The sequence below is a fragment of the Dendrobium catenatum genome, unplaced genomic scaffold (genome assembly GCF_001605985.2).
Source record: "Dendrobium catenatum unplaced genomic scaffold, ASM160598v2 fragScaff_scaffold_1342, whole genome shotgun sequence".
Lineage (NCBI taxonomy): Eukaryota > Viridiplantae > Streptophyta > Magnoliopsida > Asparagales > Orchidaceae > Dendrobium > Dendrobium catenatum.
The window spans coordinates 476,288-495,454 of record NW_021319804.1 but is presented as its reverse complement, the minus strand read 5'-3'; the positions used below and the strand labels follow the sequence as shown (position 1 = coordinate 495,454).

The 19,167-nt window shown below is 38.0% G+C and overlaps 2 protein-coding genes across 2 annotated transcripts in view; both read left to right on the top strand.

Moving 5' to 3' along the window:
• The first annotated feature begins 1,493 nt into the window (after positions 1 to 1,493).
• LOC114580840 (proline-rich receptor-like protein kinase PERK10) lies at positions 1,494 to 9,772 on the top strand. The gene is made up of 3 exons (XM_028699582.1): positions 1,494 to 1,502; positions 4,615 to 4,714; positions 8,970 to 9,772. The coding sequence occupies exons 1-3, from the start codon at positions 1,494 to 1,496 to the stop codon at positions 9,770 to 9,772; spliced, it is 912 nt and encodes a 303-aa protein (XP_028555415.1).
• The window catches only part of LOC110105771, a 27,702-nt gene continuing 13,090 nt past the window's right edge, over positions 4,556 to 19,167 (top strand). The window contains exon 1 of the mRNA XM_020835406.2: positions 4,556 to 4,714. The gene's annotated coding sequence lies outside the window, so the exon portion shown is untranslated. The remainder of the gene's footprint in view (positions 4,715 to 19,167) is intronic.

Below are 19,167 nucleotides of genomic sequence, written 5' to 3'. Positions count from 1 at the left end.
TTTTTCCTTGTGGCAAGTACAAGCCATTTATTGAGGGTTGGAGCATTCATTGGCCACTACATAACAAAAGCAATTCCAATTTCTAATGATAATGCTTTAGTGGGAAGCCTAATGCATTGCATTGGGCCACATGTACCATAATCTATTGAGAGAAAAAGAAAAAAGCTTTACATCCACACCACATGATGTTATGTATGTATATTTGTGTATGTGTGATTGAATCTTCCCTTGCTCTATCTTTTTGCTTGGTGGTAAGCTCTATGCATTGAGAAGAGAATGATTTGCTTGAAAAGGAAAAATAATCATAAGCTCCCACGTCTACGATCGATCGGGTCGATATGAAAATTGGATCCAACAAATTAAAAGATGGTTGAATTGTCGATATTTGTAAAAGGAAAGAGAGAGAGAGAGATGAATATGTAAAATGTACGAGGTAATGTTGAGATGTAAAATGTGCTCAAATGCACCATTTAATTATTATGCTTTGTTTGGGACGATTTTTTATTGCTTCTTGAAACAGAATTTTGATACAAAAATTTAAACCTTAGTTTAAAGATGAATGCATAGATGTATTTAACCATGCTTAAAATCATGTGCATACTTTTATATGTCTATATATGATAGTATATAGCTACTATATAGTGAAGTGAAAGAAAGTAAAAGGTGTGAGCTATGAAAAACTTTCATTGAGAAATGTATTGCTATATTTTAAAATTTTAACAAGAGGAAAAAGCATGTCATTTAATGAATTCAAAATATTATTGGATGAGTTTTTTACTATCTTTTTAAAATTTTAAATAAAAAAATTAAAGAGAATGCACACTAATTTATAGTGATTACTTAATGTGTGGGAGTATTAATAAGAATTTTTAATTATTTTAAAAATACTTTCAAAAGATTTGAAGACAACATTATTATAATATTTTTTAATTTAGTTGTGTTTTAATTTGTAATATTAAAGCATATGTATGAAGAGTGACTAGTGACATAGGTGATATGCTGAACTTGGACTTCATGTCTCTCACCTTGTTACTTATGCCACTCATCTTCATGCGAATTGACAAGAAAACTAAGGCTCTTACAAATCTTGTCTTTAAACAAGTGGGAAAGGAAAGTCACCATGCTCAACACAAAATTTAGCTTTATTTGAGCTAGCATGAGCCCATAGAAGTTTAAAGTCTCAATGAGCTCAATTTATAAAACAAATGGTGGACTAAGCTTGAAGTGATCCCATGGGAAGCATAATTTTTCTCTGTGCATGATGCTGAGGTGCTTTCATTTTGATGGAGCTTGTACCTCAAGATTAGAATCCTTATAGCAATATATGAAGTATATAATATCAATTAGTAGTTGTTTTGCTAGTGAAGCTTGATAGTATCGACACTTGAAAATTGTTTTATGGCACATCTTTATTGCATCTATCTTAGAAAGGAATGCTTTTGCCTGCAAAAGAAGAGAAAATAAATGTTAAGAGAGAGAGCGTTACTGAGGAAATGGAGCAGGTGCCCCTAACAAATGGTGAAGGGGATTATTTATAGAAGAAGAATATGCACTGATTTACAAAAAAAGAGAGTCCAATCCATCATTAAAGAGCATGATCTAGCCTCTATCTCATCTTTAAAATATGCAATAACAAAGAGTTTCCACATGTAATAATAAAGAGCTACAACAAGAAATAATAAATAGTCACCATAAGTAGTCAGTAAAGTAATTTCTTACCCTATGAATTCACTAAGACATCCATAGTACAAACAAACATATATTATAATAACAAATCATAAGTGTAAATTACATATAACTGATTATAAATTTTTACACTAATGTTTTCATATATTTATTACATATAGGCGAGTTCATATCACTTTCCTCATAGAAGGAAACTTGTACAAAAATATGAGAGAATATCAGAGGACAACACACTTTTTTTTACTAAGTGATGCAGGATGAACTAACTTCTAACAAGGAGCTAAATTAATCACAAAGATTCAAAGAGCTTACCAGTGCTAGAACTTCGACCTTCAAGTTATGCACCTCCCTCTACAATGTGGTAACATCATCACCCACAATAGAGGAACGTGCCTTCTCCATGGCCTTTACTCCTCTCCTTTCCTCTTCTAGCTCAATCTTTGATATGGGCATGTTCCTCCTCTTAGGCAAAAAATCTCCCTGGCAAAGGCAACTTAAGCATGTGGACTCTAGCCTTCTAGTGATCTATGAAGGAGTAAGCTTGCGAGCAACTGGAGATAAAAAAAAGAGAATTGCCAAGAATCTCCTGAGTAAATGGCTATTACTCCAGTTCCACTATATGCGTGGCTTATAAAGAGATGTCAATCCTCGTTATATATTGAGCTTATAAAGAATTTTCCATATGTTGGCCTACAGTATTATGTATTTGCACCATTGGAGTTGCCTTTGTTATATGAAGTAAAGGGTTAAGTATATATCATTTCTTATCCAAAAAGTTAAGGGGTCCTTTAATAACTGATTATGAAGATCCTACACCCTATTATATAAGTCATGCACCTAGCTAGTGCGAGAGCCATTGCCTCCAACTCACTTGAATAATGACCTAAAAATTTGCACATACTTTGGTGAATAGTATAGGCTCGTTAACATAAGTGACAAAAATCCCCAAGACATAAGCTTATCAAAAATAGGAAATGAATTCTTCTTACATTCACTAACAACTTATTATTGCCCGACCTCCAGCATGAGATCACAATCACTTGATATCTCCACTTGATAATGAGCCAAAATAATTCAACCAACATCATTGCGAGTAAGGCTCACCACCCAAACATAGCACCATCCATGATGAGAACCTGCCTACCTTCCTTCGATGTAGAAACTCACGTAGCCCACCTCTCCACTAAAGGCACCTCTAAAACTTTATGTTAGAGGCCACCTTTGCCTTGCTCGGCTCTAACACCATCATCTTTTTCCCTTCAAGTTGGGTAGACTTTTATCCCTCAAGCTCCATGACTTTACACTTATGAAGGGGAGCCTTTTAGAGCACACAATTATCAATGTCAGAATATTTCATAGGACTCAATTTGGCATTTCTTGTGTGAACTAAAATAACTATGCTTACACAAAATAATAAGAAAATTTGGCATCATCAACGCCCTCTATTTATAGCCAAAAGTAATGTAAGGGAAAAATCAATGTTTTAATGAGAACATTGGACAAATACACTATTCTTGAGTCCGTGTGTGTATTTTGGCTGAGTACATATGCTAATACAAGTCCGACTTGTTAAATATTATACTATTTTTCTAATTTTTTAGGTGTAACTTTTCTTTAATCCCTCTAAAACCTATAAATAAGAGGCTAAGAGGCACAATTTAGAAATTATGCAAATTTCTATCATTCATAGAAATTTTTTGACCTTTTTTTTTTAGATTCATCTCTCATGAGATGTATAGAGATTATTTGACTTCTTTTCTTTGGTGCTTTCCATATACACTTATTCTTCCTCCCATTCTCTTACTCTACCTAGCTAGACTTGTTAGTAGAGTCAATTATCACCCACAAACAATTTCAAATCCAAGAGCATGATATAAAATCATTATATTTGCAAATCAAACTATACATTTGTGATATTTTATAAAAAAATTATGGAACTATTATAAAATTAAGTATTTTTTATAGGATAAAATATACAACTAGATGAAAAACACACAATAAAATTTATTAACATATTAAATTGTTATTTTAGAATGTGACTACTAATAAAATTGTTAAGGTTCAAACTATAAGACTTCTTCAAAATTTTACTCGCTCACAACTAACTCAACTTGACTTTGAGTCAATATTAAGATTTAAGCTTCGTTTGGGACAAATGTTTTATTGCTTCTTAAAGCAGCTTTTTAATAGAAAAAATTTAGTATTAGAAATGTGCTTTAAGAAGCATAAAAAAGTCGTCCCAAACGAAGTCTTAATCTAAATTCAAAATTAATTTCAAATTCTATTTAACTCCCTCAAATACAAGTTAAGTCAATTCAAAGTATGTACTTACACAAAATATATAATATAAGTAAAATATAGACTACACTATTTATATATATTTATATAATTAATTAACATTTAATTTATAAACTCAAAATTAAATTATGTTAAATTGGATAAACTCAATTATTTTATTTTAAAATAAAATAAAATTTGATTTTTAGTTGAAACAATTTTTCTCACATTTAACTTAATATTAGCTTTAATAATATGAATATAACTATTTTTCTTGTTAAAAAAACTAAAAAAATTCATAAGATATTATATTCTATTACAAAATAATATGAATATAACTATTTATCAGGATATTATATACAACATCAATTTTAAGAATTCTTATGATCCGAATTCGAGTGCTCATTCAACCCAAAAAGTTAAAAAAGAAAAAAAAACTTTAAAAATATTTTAATTTGTTTTACTATTATGAAATTAAAATCATCATATTTATTTTTCTATATTATATTTAAATTCAATAATCAATACTATGATTCCTACCCCTTTCTATTTCTATATAAACAATTAAAAATCTCGCTTTTTAAGGAGGTGACTGGTTCAAATTTTTTCTTTTCTGGTGTGGATCTGGCGTAACTTTCGAGTCCCACTCAGTCCTCTCCGCCTTTGAATGGCTTGTCTTGCTGTGCGAGGTTGAGCACGCATGGTTCTGGTTCCTATCACTGGTCCGACGCCGCTTCCAAGTCTTTGACTGGTGAGTTCAAATTGTTCCTGTTTGGTCTGATGGTCCTGCTCACTCTCTCTCTCTCTCTCTCTCTCTCTCTCCCCCTCTCACTGTCATTTGTAAGAGCTTGATGGATTAGGTAAGCAAGTATGCTGGAATTTATGTTCTAGTAGTGAATTTGATTCTTGCAATGGCAATTAGGAAGAGCCCTACTTGATCTTGTTCTGCGAAAAAATTGGAGTTCTTTTGTGTAAAGATTTATTTTTTATGCTATTTTGATTGTAATCCTTGTGTAGTTCGTCTGTATTGCTTGCTTGCTGGTAAATGGTAGTAATTGTATGAATTTTGTATTTCTTTTCAAGTTCTTTAGCTTATTAAGAATGTAGCCTTAATTTTCAAGCTGTTTATACCTAAAGATTTTTCTATGTATTTTTGTTCGCTTGGTTGATTATTTTGCTTCACCATTATCTAACCCATGTGACTGTTTTTTACTTGGTTTACAGTAAGATTCGGTACTTTAAATTGTTGAGGATTAAGCTAATAATGTGTTTTTTGTTCAGTCTTCATCCCAATCATTAGCTTAATTTCAAAATTTTGGAGTAAAGCACATTATTATCCAACCTAATTTTAGGTTCACAATTGGAGTGGTGTAGGACAATAATGAATAAAAAGCTGAAAGGTAAACTTGTGGAGGTGAATATGAATAGTGATAAGGTGATTCATATTAAGTTAATTATTAGTGAGGACACCATAAATTTGGCTAGTGTTTATATTGCTTACATTAGATTAAAAGGGATAATAGTGGTAGGACTTTAAATACTTATAATGTATATTTAAGGAGGAAGAGATAATATTGGTATGGACTTAAATGGGAATATATTTTGAAAGTTCGTTAGGGATGTTAAGCCCTATAGAACTGGCCCGAGGCTAACCAAGAGGGGGGGGGGGGATGAATTGATATTTTAAAAATTTCTTTAAGCAAAGGAACGATTATCACAAACCAAATCTCCACAAAAACAAGTGCGGAAGAAAATAAACGCGGAAGCAGTAAAACACAAGAACACAAGGGTTTATAGTGGTTCGGTCAACTCGACCTACGTCCACTCCCCGGAGGCGCCCTCCGAGTATTGCACTACCAACGTGACTCCCCTTTATCCCCCACAGCTAGGCGGAGAAGCCCTCACAAAAACACCTTCTTTTTTCCACACCCGGCAAGGCAGAGAACCCAACTCCTTTTGCTTCCTTCTGAAGTAGGCAGAGAACCACGATCACTTGCTGAAACTTATCTCTCCCAACCCTTCTAAGGACAAGAGACTCTAGGGAAGAAAAAGTGGAGCAATGCTTGGAGCAACCCTTGTGAATCCCCTCACAAGATCCTCTCTCTCTCTCCCTCTCTCTCTCTCCTTTAGGTTTTCTCAGGTCAAGACAGCAGCCAAGGATGTTCAAAAACGTTGAACAAGAGCTCTTAAATAGAAGAGCTTCAAAGAGGCTCATTAATTGTAAGTTGCCGACTTTATCGTCCAGGATGATATGAAAATCGTCCTGGCCGATCAGTACAAATCTCATAAGATCGGCCAGAGCATCGCCCTGAATGCAAACTGGACGATTGAAAATTTGCTTGATTGTCTCGGACGATCTCACGATCGTCCTGACTGATCAGTTCAAATCAGAGAAAAATCGTCCAGAGCATCGCCCTGAATTTGAGCTGTCCGATCCAAATCGGCCAGGAGCAACCAAGGGTTTTTGAATGGATCGTCCAGGCTAATCTTGCGATCGTCCAGGACGATGTGATCGTATCAATCATCCTTAATTACTCCCATGATTGTCGGATCAATTTAGGCATAATTATACAATATCGTCCAGGCCGATCCAATAATCGTCCAGGCCGATTTCCAAAAATACAGAATACCTAAATTGATCATGGCGGCAATTTCTTTCTGTATTGAGCATATCGTCCTGGCCGATACAGGTATTGTCCAGGCCGATCAGTTAATTACGGCTGCCTTAACTAAGAAATCCTGATTAGATCTTCTGTTTTGAACTCGATCGTCCAGGACGATATAAATATCGTCCGGGCCGATGTGAGTAAAAACACAAGTTCTAAATCTCTCAAGTGTGTGTGTAGGGTTACTTAACATCAGTCACTTCAAACAATTACAATTGACTCAAGAAAGAAAAAAAGAAAATTACAGACTGACTCAACCCTAATCTACCCAGTCTTGAGCTGATTCCGATTTCCGTCCGATCTTTGAATCCTGAAAATGTTAGTAGTAACAGGCAGTTGAAGAAATACAAGAGTGTTTGCCAATCATCAAAACATAGTCCATGAAACTGAATTTGCAACATATTTTCTAGTTTGATATGTTATGAGAAGATTCATGGTGGATATGACATAGAAGTTATAAATGTGATATAGAAAACTATTTATTCAGAAAATGCATTTAGTTATGTTCGAAAGTGGAGCTATCAAATCACAATAGGCTTTTCTCTAGAAGTAAAGATAAATATTTTATTCAAAGATTGTAAGGTGAAAATGCTTCAAATTTATACAGTTCTACACTGGTTGAACAAATTTGACCTTAATGAATTAAGTACTTGGTATTTTTCAAGCAAATTTATGCAAAATTATTATGCTTCCTATGGACCTAGGATGTAGGAAATCATGGTGTGTATGATTTAGAAACAAATGCAAGACAAGACACATAAAATAACACACAAAAATACCTACAATTCACAGTTTTATCAACAATTAATCTAAGCAAAGATCACTTTCTTTTGATGCAAAATCATGAAATACATTTCTTTCATTCCAAATGACAATTTAAAGGTTCTCAAAATATGAAATTTCACAATAAATTAGAGGAAAAAACATAAAATTCTATAAAAACTAAGATTCACATTATGAAAAGGAAATCAATACATATGAATCTTGACAAAATTCACTCATACACACTAAGCAATAAATAATAAAAAATCAAAACCAAATGATAGAAGTCATCGGATGGAAGGATCATTATTCACATCGGTTTAAGAAAAAAATCCCTTGGTAGTTCTCGCCCAAACTTGCAAAGAGTTCAAAGAACTCACATTCAACAAGACACAATAATTTAGACAAGAGCTCTTAGACAATTGTATTATATCACAAATGAGACTAATAAAACGTGATAGGATATCATTATGTACAAAGAAAAATAAAACTCTTGCATGCTATTATTTGAATAAAATGACTCGTCAGATGATTTATATTGATTTATTTATAATAAAATGCATACATATTGATTTCTAGATTTTATTATATTACTATAATTTAGAGATATGATGTATCCATTGAGTTATGATAACTCATCATTATTATAATTAGTATTTTCGAGATAAGATATTAAAAATTAAATAAATGGATAAGAGAATCAATTTTTCATAGATGTGATACTACATGAGAAAAGTATTAATATTAGATTTGTTATAGTTTTTATTTAGAAAACTTTGCTAATTTATTGACTCTTTTAATATATTTGAAGTTATTATCGAGAACAATCATTTTGATATTAGTTAATGCTAGTATGTAAAGTTTTAAATATTGACATTAGATCTTTAAATTATATGTAGCTAAAAATTTTTTTTGGTGTACTCTTTTTATTTTTCATGAGTTTTCTTTATTAGATCCTTGTATTGTGAGTTTTTTTTTTTCCTTGATTGTATTTAGGGCCTTTTGTGCAGTTTAGGGTCATTTCAGGTTAGGAGTCATATTGAGTTATATGTATTATTGAGATGTTGGTTGATTTAGGGATTGTTTTGTTTTAAATATTTAAAAATTAGATGTGATACGTCATCAAAAACAAATTGGATCAAGCATGAATCTCGAGGCATTTTCAAGATTGGAGACATTCAAAGTCAAATTTGGGATCATATGAATTCCAATTTCAGCAAACTTATATTCAAATTGAACATCTCAAAGAAATGAACCAAACAGTACCTAAATGGGTCCAACACAAGCAGAATGGGTCCGAATCGGGGACCCGAACCACGTTTGGAAGGGCTAAAGAATTATTTGGACAGTAAAATGATATCCAAATATGGCATGCTTATAGTCAAATCGAGCGTCTCGGCGAGACGAATCCAACGAGCCCAAGATCTCTGAATTCCGACACTGTTAAGGCACTTAAACAGTTGAAAAACTCTCTATGATCGGGGGAATCAATACGAGCCATTCGATGGAGCATTCTGAACCTGCCCCGGATCTTCTCTAGATTTACGGGGTGTGCCACTCGTGAAAATCTATAAATAGACCTCCACTCTCTACATGAGGGGAACCTTTGGCTTGAGATTGAAGAGAGCTCTGAAGCTTCAAGAGCTCTAGCACCACCGCCCGGCCGCCGCCTGCCGCCGGACCACCGCCCGGCCGCCGCTTGTCCGCCAGACCACCGGCCGCCGCCTCTGCCGCCAGACCACCGGCCTGCCTGCCTCTGCCGGACCACGCCCGTGCCCGCCTCGGCCAGCTGCCCTGGCCCGCCGCCTGCCGCCGGACCTCCGTCCCGGGCCGACCGCCTCCATCGCGGACTACCGCACCGGCCGCCGTACCTGCCACCAGACCATCGCCCGGCCGCCGCCTACTACCGTCGAACAACTGCCCGGCTGCCGCTGCCTGCGCGACCCGCCGCCCGCGGCCTGTCGCACACAAACAGCCGTGCCTTCCCCAGGACCACCGCCTGGGCCGCTGCCTGCAACCGGACTTCAGACCGACCTTCGTCGGACTACCGCTGGCTGCCGCCCTCCCAGACCATCGCCCGGCCGCTGCCGTACTCTGCCGTCGAACAAAACTGCCCGTGCTCGTCTGCCTGCTGCAGGACGCCCGGCCCGCGCGCCTTGTCGCCGGACCGCCGCCCAGCCGTGCCTTCCACCAGACCACCGCCTAGTCGCTGCCTGCAACCGGACTTCAGACCGACCTTCGTCGGACTACCGCTCGGCTGCCGCCGGTCGCCGCCTGCCAGACTTCAGCCTGACCTTCGTCGGACCATCGCCCGGCCGCCACCTGCCGGACATCCGTACGACCATCTCCAGACCTTTGACTGTCTCTCCAAATCACTGTAATTCGATCGTCTCTAAATCGAGGGACGGGTCAACCCTTGTAATTCACTCAAGTTTAGTGGAATATTTTCACCTGGGCAAGGCCCCGTGGCTTTTCCCTCTTCGGGCTTTCCACGTAAAAAAAGATTTGGTGTTCTATTTCTCTCTTTCTATTTGTGTGTTGGATATTCGTGCATCGCTAAGAAAAAAAGTTTACTCACTCTACCGCCACGAATCTTTCAGACCGCAACAGTTTGACGCCGTTTATGAGAAACACTATCCCACAACTTTAAGTACTGCTACAATGGTCAACAGGCGTAGCAGTCGCATCATCGGAGCTTCTCGCTCCAACTCCCACCAATCAAAAAATCTGTCTGCAAATCACAGACGCCCGATGTCTGCCTCTTTTCATCCTGGGGGGCAGAATGCTGTCGGAGAAGGGACCTCGGGACTTTCTTTAGAAGAAAGAATCCGCAAGATGGAAGAATCTCAAAATGAGATCATTCAACTCCTGCGAGAGAATCGACAGCCAACATTGGCACAACGAGAGGAAATTCTTCTCCCTCAGGATTTAACACGGGTTGAAGATGTTCAATTCGAACATCTTCGAGCAGAAATTCATCTTCCTCCACATGGAAGACATCCTCAGTTACGACAGGATAACGAACTTGCCGATACAGCAAGTTCTACACATCCTCTTCCCTCAACTCGACAACCTCACATTCTTCCGGATCTCTCAGAAGGCTCTGCCCAACCGCACCTTGCTGAGCTCCCTCACAATGCTCTACGTCACGAACTGCGAAGATTGGTACGGGAAGAGTTCCCCCGAGGAGATATGAGGCGAGCTCTCCGACAGAGGAACTTTCATGAGTCATCACCTCTAGCTGAAGTCGTTCTTCAGCACCCCATTCCGGTTGGATTCAAAGTGCCAAACGTTGAGTCCTACGACGGGACGACCGACCCATATGAGCATATCGACTACTACAGAACCATCATGCATATTCAACGAGCATCGGATGCACTCCTTTGCCAGGTTTTTCCTACCACCCTTAAAGGACAGGCTCGAATGTGGTTCTATTCGCTTCCGTCCAAAACAATCCCTTCATTCGTCAAATTAGCCAAATTATTCATTGAACAGTTTGTGCCTAATCGAAGAATTGTTAAGGATTCTTCCCACCTCTCCGGGATTCGCCAAAATGAGGGAGAATCGTTGAAGGAGTATTTTCAGCGGTTTTCCACCGAGGCTCGACAGGTTTCAGGAGTAGACCCTGAATTACTCCGAGGGGTTTTTCTTGGAGGTCTTCGTCCTTGCTCATTCTATTCAGCACTCATGCGTGACACCGTTCATTTATATGCTGACCTGATCCATCGTGTGGAGGCGTAAATTTCTGCAGATGAAGCTATAAATGCTCACAGGAAATAGTTTGAGCAAATCAACGGGAAGCGCAAAGGTGCACCTGGGATGGACAATTCATTCTCACAACAGAAAAAGCAAAGAAAGAATGATATACCTCCTAGGCCTCCATTACTGCGATGGGAACCCCAACAGGAGTATACCCCACTCAACACATCTCGAGAAAATGTGTTGATGGCCGTTCGAGATCAAGATACATTAAAATGGCCGAATCCTTTGAAGTCGAACACAGGAAATTCAGATCAGTACTGTCACTTTCATCGTAGTCGTGGTCACACTACCGAAGCCTGTAAGCAACTCAAGGATGAGATTGAAAGACTTATCCGCCAGGGCTACCTTCGACAATTTATTCAAGATTCATCTGCCCGAGAGGAAGCTCGTCCCGCTGGGGGACAAAATCAACAATAGAGACAACCATTGAATAATATTCAAGTGGTTGGAGAAATTGAATGATCACGCACTTCGTGCATTTGTATTAGCAATACTACTTATCTTGTTTTGTCTCTTTTATGTTGAGCAGGGTATCACTTTGATATTTTCTTCCAAGTTAAATGTTGTATTGTGCCCGTACGTAGATCTTATGTGTTGAGTACGTTGTAACTTGTATTTCCCCAAGTTATACTAGGGAATTATTATACTGTTTTATATAATACAGTAATGCGATGTTCACGTGGTTGTGATATTGTTTTCTCTTATAAAAGTTAAAATTTTTTTTCAAACTCTTTCTTTGTGATTCGAGAAATACACAATCTATATTGTATCTCAATCACCGGATGATCAATCCCAGGGGGATTTGATCCTACCTCATCTACACATGTTAACGTCATCGAGCAGGGCTCTGACATACAACCTCGGATAGGTCTTACATCTTTGGTGGATTCTTCTGACCTCTTCCACACAGGTTAACATCATCGAGCAGGGCTCTGACATACAACCTCGGATAGGTCTTACATCCTTGGTGGATTCTCACGACCTCTTCCATACAGGTTAACGTCATCGAGCAGGGCTCTGACACACAATTTCGGATAGGTCTTATATCCTTGGTGGATTCTCTCGACCTCTTCCACACAGGTTAATGTCGTCGAGCAAAGGTTCTGACATACAACCTCGGATTGGTCTCACATCTTTAGTGGATTCTCTCGAGCCCTTTTACAAAGGTCAACATCATCGAACAATATTTTGAGTGAACAATATTCTCTCTGTAAAGACTCCAAGAATGCAAGTGATTGATAAATTTATCGCTTATATAAAGAGTTCAATAGTCTAAAATTTCCTCATAAAAATATGGGGGGCAAAATGTCAAAGCATGTCTTAAAGATGCAATCGCAAATCAGCTTGCTCTGAAGGACAAGTTCTCAACTTCTTACTCAGTATCAATGGAGTTACATAGATACATATTCATATGTACATTTCTTCTCACTAGAAGTTGAAAAGAAAATTGCACCAACCGGGCCTTGATCGCCTCCTCCGGTATTTAAACTCTTGCCGGACAGTTTTTCCCCCAATGAGAGTGAACTGGAGCCTGCGTAAGAGTTCCGGGCCTTGATTGCCACCTCCGGTATTTAGACTCTTACCGGACAGTTTTTTCCCCAATGGGAGTGAACTGGAGCCTGCGTAAGAGTACCGGGCCTTGATCGCCTCCTCCGGTATTTAGACTCTTGCCGGACAGTTTTTCCCCCAATGGGAGTGAACTAGAGCCTGCGTAAGAGTATCGGGCCTTGATCGTCGCCTCCAGTATTTAGACTCTTGTCGGACAGTTTTTCCCCCAATGGGAGTGAACTGGAGCCTGCGTAAGAGTACCGGGCCTTGATTGCCACCTCCGGTATTTAGACTCTTGCCAGAAAGTTTTTCCCCCAATGAGAGTGAACTGGAGCCTGCGTAAGAGTACCGGGCCTTGATCGTTGCCTCCAGTATTTAGACTCTTGCCGGTCAGTTTTCCCCCAATGAGAGTGAACTGGAGCCTGCGTAAGAGTACCGGGCCTTGATCGTCGCCTCCGGTATTTAGACTCTTGCCAGACAGTTTTTCCCCCAATGGGAGTGAACTGGAGCCTACGTAAGAGTACCGGGCCTTGATCGCCGCCGCCCAAAAATTTTTTATTAGCCAGTCCAACTCCTCCTAATTTCGTAGGAGAAATTTTAAACCAGCTAAAGAGATGCCTTCTCCCTTGCCCCTGAGGGGGGTATTTATAGTTTTTTCAAAGGAGGTTTGAGGGCCGAATTTTTGAATTTTTTTATTAATTTTCGGAATTTTTTTAATGCCCAAAATTAAATAATTTCCTATTATTGAAAAAATCAAATATGAAATAAATAAAGAGTAATTCTTTTAAAAATAAAATAATTGTGCAGAAATTATTTGTTTCCTTTTAGAAAAAATGCTAGATTCTTTATGAGATTTTTTGAATTTTTTTAAAAATTTTTGGAGCTAAAAATAGTATTTTTTACAATTAAACATCTTAATTAATTAAGGCAATTTATGATAACTTTTTTTTTCTCGCCGTTCGAGGCGGCTACTGTTGCGGCATTCTATGGTTATTATTTAATATATAACTATTATATATAAGATAATAGTTAATGCCCTCTCCATATAATGGTTAATAAATATATAATTAACTGTTATATCTAAGGTAATAATGACAGATAAATAGTTTCATTTATTATGCAGATCCGATTTTAATTAATTGATTACGTATGTAGTTAATTAAATGTTTATCACGAAAAGTTGGAATTGAATATTTTTGCAGTATACAGAATTATCTTTCGAGCACAATTTTAATACTTTTGAGGCTCAAATGAGTCTTTAATATAAGTTTTGAGCTATTTAAAAAGATTTTTGGCGTGAACTTTTTCAACTTTTTGCTCTGATTAATGTTCTGATCTTGCAGAATGCTAGAATCACTAATATATTTTTGGATTATAAGGTTTATCTTTAAAAATAGGGGGCAACTGATACGTCATCAAAAACAGATTAGATCAAGCACGAATCTCGAGGCATTTTCAAGATTGGAGACTTTCAAAATCAAATTTGGGATCATATGAATTCCAATTTTAGCAAACTTATATTCAAATTGAACATCTCAAAGAAATGAACCAAACAGCACCAAAATGGGTCCAACACAAGCAGAATGGGTCCGAATCGGGGACCCGAACCACGTTTGGAAGGGTTAAAGAATTATTTGGACAGTAAAATGATATCCAAATATGGCATGCTTATAGTCAAATCGAGCGTCTCGGCGAGACGAATCCAACGAGCCCAAGATCTCTGAATTCCGAAACTGTTAAGGCACTTAAACAGTTGAAAAACACTATATGATCGGGGGAATCAATACGAGCCATCCGATGGAGCACTCTGAACCTGCCCGGATCTTCTCTAGATTTACGGGGTGTGCCACTCATGAAAATCTATAAATACACCTCCACTCTCTACATGAGGGGGACCTTTGGCTTGAGATTGAAGAGAGCTCTGAAGCTTCAAGAGCTCTTCGCAACAGTTTGGCGTCGTCTGTGGAATATATCCCAAACTTTAAGTACTGCTACAATGGTCAACAGGCGATAGTCAAGTCGCCATCATTGGAGGTTCTCCTCCAACTCCCACTAATCCAGAAATCGTTCTGGCAAATCACAGACGCCCGATGTCTGCCTCTTTTGCATCCTGGGGGACAGAATGCTGTCGGAGAAGGAACCTCGGGACCTTCTTCTAGAAGAAAGAATCCGCAAGATGGAAAAATCTCAAAATGAGACCTTCAACTCCTACGAGAGAATCGGACAGCCAACATTGGCACAACGAGAGAAATTCTTCTCCTCAGGATCTACCAGGGTTGAAGATGTTCATTCGACACTATTCGCAGCAGAAATTCCATCTTCCTCCACACGGAGACATCTCAGTGCACGACAGGATAATGAACTTGCTGATACAGCAAGTCAACACAGTCCTCCTCCCTCAACTGACAGCCTCACATTCTTCCGATCTCCCAGAAGGCCTTGCCCAACCACGCAACCTTTGCCTGAGCCTCCCTCACAATGCTCTACATCACGACTGCGAAGATTAGTACGGGGAAGATTCCCCCGAGGAGATGTGAGGCGAAGCTCTCCTGACATAGAAACTTCCAGAGTCATCACCTCTTAACTGAAGCATTCCTCAGCACTCACCCTTTCTGTTGGATTCAAAGGCACAACATTGAGTCGCTACGACGGGACGACGGACCCATATGAGATGTAATTCACTACTACAGAACCATCTATGCATATTCAACGAGCATTCAGGATGCACTCCTTTGCCAGGTTTTTTCTCGCCACCCTTAAAGGAACAGGCTCGAACGTGTTTCTATTCGCTTCCGTCCGAAACATCCTTCATTCGTAAAATCCAAACTATTCGTTGAAAAGTTTGTGGCTAATCGAAGAATTGTTAAGGATTCTTCCCACCTCTCGGGATTCCGACCAAAAGAGGGAGAATCTTGAAGGACGTATTTTAAGCGGTTTTTCACCGAGGGCTCGACATATTCCAGGGAAGTAAGCCTGAATGTACTCCGAGGGAGTTTTTTTCTTGGAGGTCTTCGTCCTGGGCTCATTTCTATTCAGTCACTTCATGCGTGACACCTGTTCATTCATATGCTGACCTGATCCCATCGTGTGGAGGCGCAAAATTTCCTACAAATGAAGCTATAAACTGCTCACAGGAACAGTTTGAGGAAATCAACGGGTAAGCGCAAAGGTGCACCTGGGATGACAATTCATTCTACAACAGAAAAAGCAAAAGAAGACATGATATACCTCCTAGGCCTCCATTCCGCGATGGGACCCCAAAGGAAGGAGATACCCCACTCACACACTCGAGCAAATGTATTGATGGCCGTTCGAGATCAAGATACATTAAAATGGCCGAAATCCCTTTGAAGTCGAACACAGGAAAATTCATTAGTACTTCACTTTCATCACGAGTCATGGTCACAACCTACGAAGCCTCTGTAAGAAACTCAAGGATATGAGATTGAAAAGACTTATCCGCCAGGGCTACCTTCGACAATTTATTCAAGATTCATCTGCCCGGAGGAAGCTCGTCCCAGCTGTGGGGGAAAAAATCAACATAGAGACAACCATTGAATAATAAATTCAGTGGTTGGAGAATTGAATGCATCACCACTTCGCATTTGTATATAGCAATTCACTTGTCTGTTGAGTTGCAGGGTAACACTTTGATCTTTTAATTATTTTCTTCGCTTAAAGTATATTTGTGCCCGTACGTAGATCCTTATGGTGTTGAATATGTTGGGAACTTGTATTTCCCAAGTCAGCTAGGGAAATTATTGTACATTTTTATATAATACAGTATGCAATGTTCCACTGTTGTGGATTATTTTAATTTCTCTTATGCAAGATAAATAATTTTATCAAAACTCTTTCTTTGTGATTCGAGAAATAACACAATACTATATAATATCTCAATCAACCGGATGATCAATTCCCAGGGGATTTTGATTCTGACCTCATCCACACAGTAACGTCATCGAGCAGGGCTCTGACATACAACCTCGGATAGGTCTTACATTCCTTAGTGGATTCTTTCGACCTCTTCCACACAGGTTAACGTCATCGAGGCAGAGCTCTGGACATACAACCTTCACGGATAGGTCTTTACATCCTTCAGCGTTGGATCTTTCGACCTTCCACACAGGTTAACGTTATCGAGCAGGGCCCGACATACACCTCGATAGGTCCTTACATCCTTTGTGGATTCTCTTGACCCTCTTTCCACACAGGTTAACGTCGTCGAGCAGGGCTCGCACAAACAACCTCGATAGGTCTTTACATCCTTGCGTGGAATTCTCTGACCTCTTCCAACAGGTTAACGTCGTCGCAGCAATAGGCTCTGACACACCAACCTCGGATAGGTCTTACATCCTGGTTGGGATTCTTCCTGCCGGACATCCGTACGACCATCTCCAGACCTTTGACTGTCTCTCCAAATCACTGTAATTCGACCGTCTCTAAATCGAGGGACGGGTCAACCCTTGTAATTCACTCAAGTTTAGTGGAATATTTTCACATGGGCAAGGCCACGTGGTTTTTCCCTCTTCGGGCTTTCCACGTAAAAAAAGATTTGGTGTTCTATTTCGCTCTTTCTATTTGTGTGTTGGATATTCGTGCATTGCTAAGACAAAAAGTTTACTCACTCTACCGCCACGAATCTTTCAGACCACAACAAGATGTATTCAAAATATAATGTAAAATAAAATCTTTTAGTTGAAATACCTTATGGTGTTTAGCTATTTGTAAAAGTAATTCAAGATTTTAATTTTTTATGTTTGATTTTTGGGCATGATCAAGTGTTCAAGACTCAGGGAAAAAAAAGTGTTTGACTCAAGTGCTGAACAGTAGTGTGGAGAAATTGAACTTGCCAGCATGAATTAATTATGCTTTTATCCAACCCGGCTCGGATACAAGCTTGTTCCTCTTGTTTATTACACCAAATTCAGTTGCTACCAAGGAAACCTGCATCTATAAGGTTAGTTAGAGATATGGCTTCATGGAAATCTTCCATGGAACGTACCATAGCAGGGTTTCCTCACAGCTTCTAATTTGCATATAATAGATTAGATACTGAAGTGGGCGAAAGAATTATATATGAGTTAGCCTAGCAAAGAGATATGAGAAGTAATTATTTAGTTCAAGTGAAGTGCATTAAGGATGAAGATCAAAAAGTGCTTTTATTACAAGAGGATATTCAATAAAGGTGGATGATATATTTTGATAAGCTTTTCAATGAAAATTATGAGAATATGATTAACTTTAGTGACCTTAGCACCCTAAATGAAATAGTGATTTTAGTTTTTATTGCATATTAGTAAAATCAAAGTTAGAGATACTTTAAAGTAAATAAAGTGTGAAAAAACTGTTAGACCTGATGATATTCCAATAGAGGTGAGGAAATGTTTAGGAGATGAAAGAATTTTTTACAAGCAGTGTTATCCTTCTAAGTTAGTATTCTTTGGATTCTAAATCTAGTTTGATTAAAGCATATATTGAACAAGCAGTGTTATCCTTCATTATTCCTTATTTGCTTGTAGGTTTCACATGCATCCTTTATTCACAAACTCAAGGCCTAGTCAGACTTGTCAAGCCCAATCACTCCTATTTATGGGGCCTATATGGATATATAGAGCAACAAGATGGACTATAATTCAAATTCATAGGGCTTTATTCAAATTACACAATAATATTTCCTATTTTTAAGGGGTTAACCACCTAAATTGTTTTGAAAATTTGAAATAAAAAAATTCAAGAGTTTGAATTTGAAATCACATAAATCCTTCCAATCATCAGGCAATTTACCAGAGGAAGAGGGAGAAAATTGTATGGATTATTTCAAATATTGTTTGGATTATTATAATTAGTAGTATCATCTAATGAGTGTAGAAGTTATCAAATAAAGTGATTGCCCTATCTAAGAACTAGTCTATCATGCATGATTTGATGATATAACTCTTATAATTTATTAGTTGATAGATCTTATATTGCATGGTTAAATAATAACTCTTATAAAAATCTTATAAATTTTCTAAGCTTGTTATATTTTTTTACATCTCTTCCACACTATATATTTGAAACTCAACACCTAAAATTCAAAACTTTAAACTCTAAAACGTCCTACATCATTTTTACACTTTCAAATTAAGCCATCATTTACATGTTAGCTTCATTAGGAAATTGTTCGAAGAATTACTATAGAAGATATAATTGAGTGATATGTGCTAGCAATTTTCAATAATCTATTAGATAAAACTATGCATTGTATTATAATATTACCCAAAAGAGGTATGTGTGGTCCTTTGATGAAGGAAATTTCAACAACATCAACCAATTGGTAGATGTTAGTTTTTTATTGTAAGTGCATCGGTATATTAACTGTCACTAGAATTTAATGATCTATATAAATATGAAAATTTTTCAAGTGAAATAGAAATGTCCCTAACACTGTCGTTGCTAGGTTTTAATTCCAGAATGAGAAAAG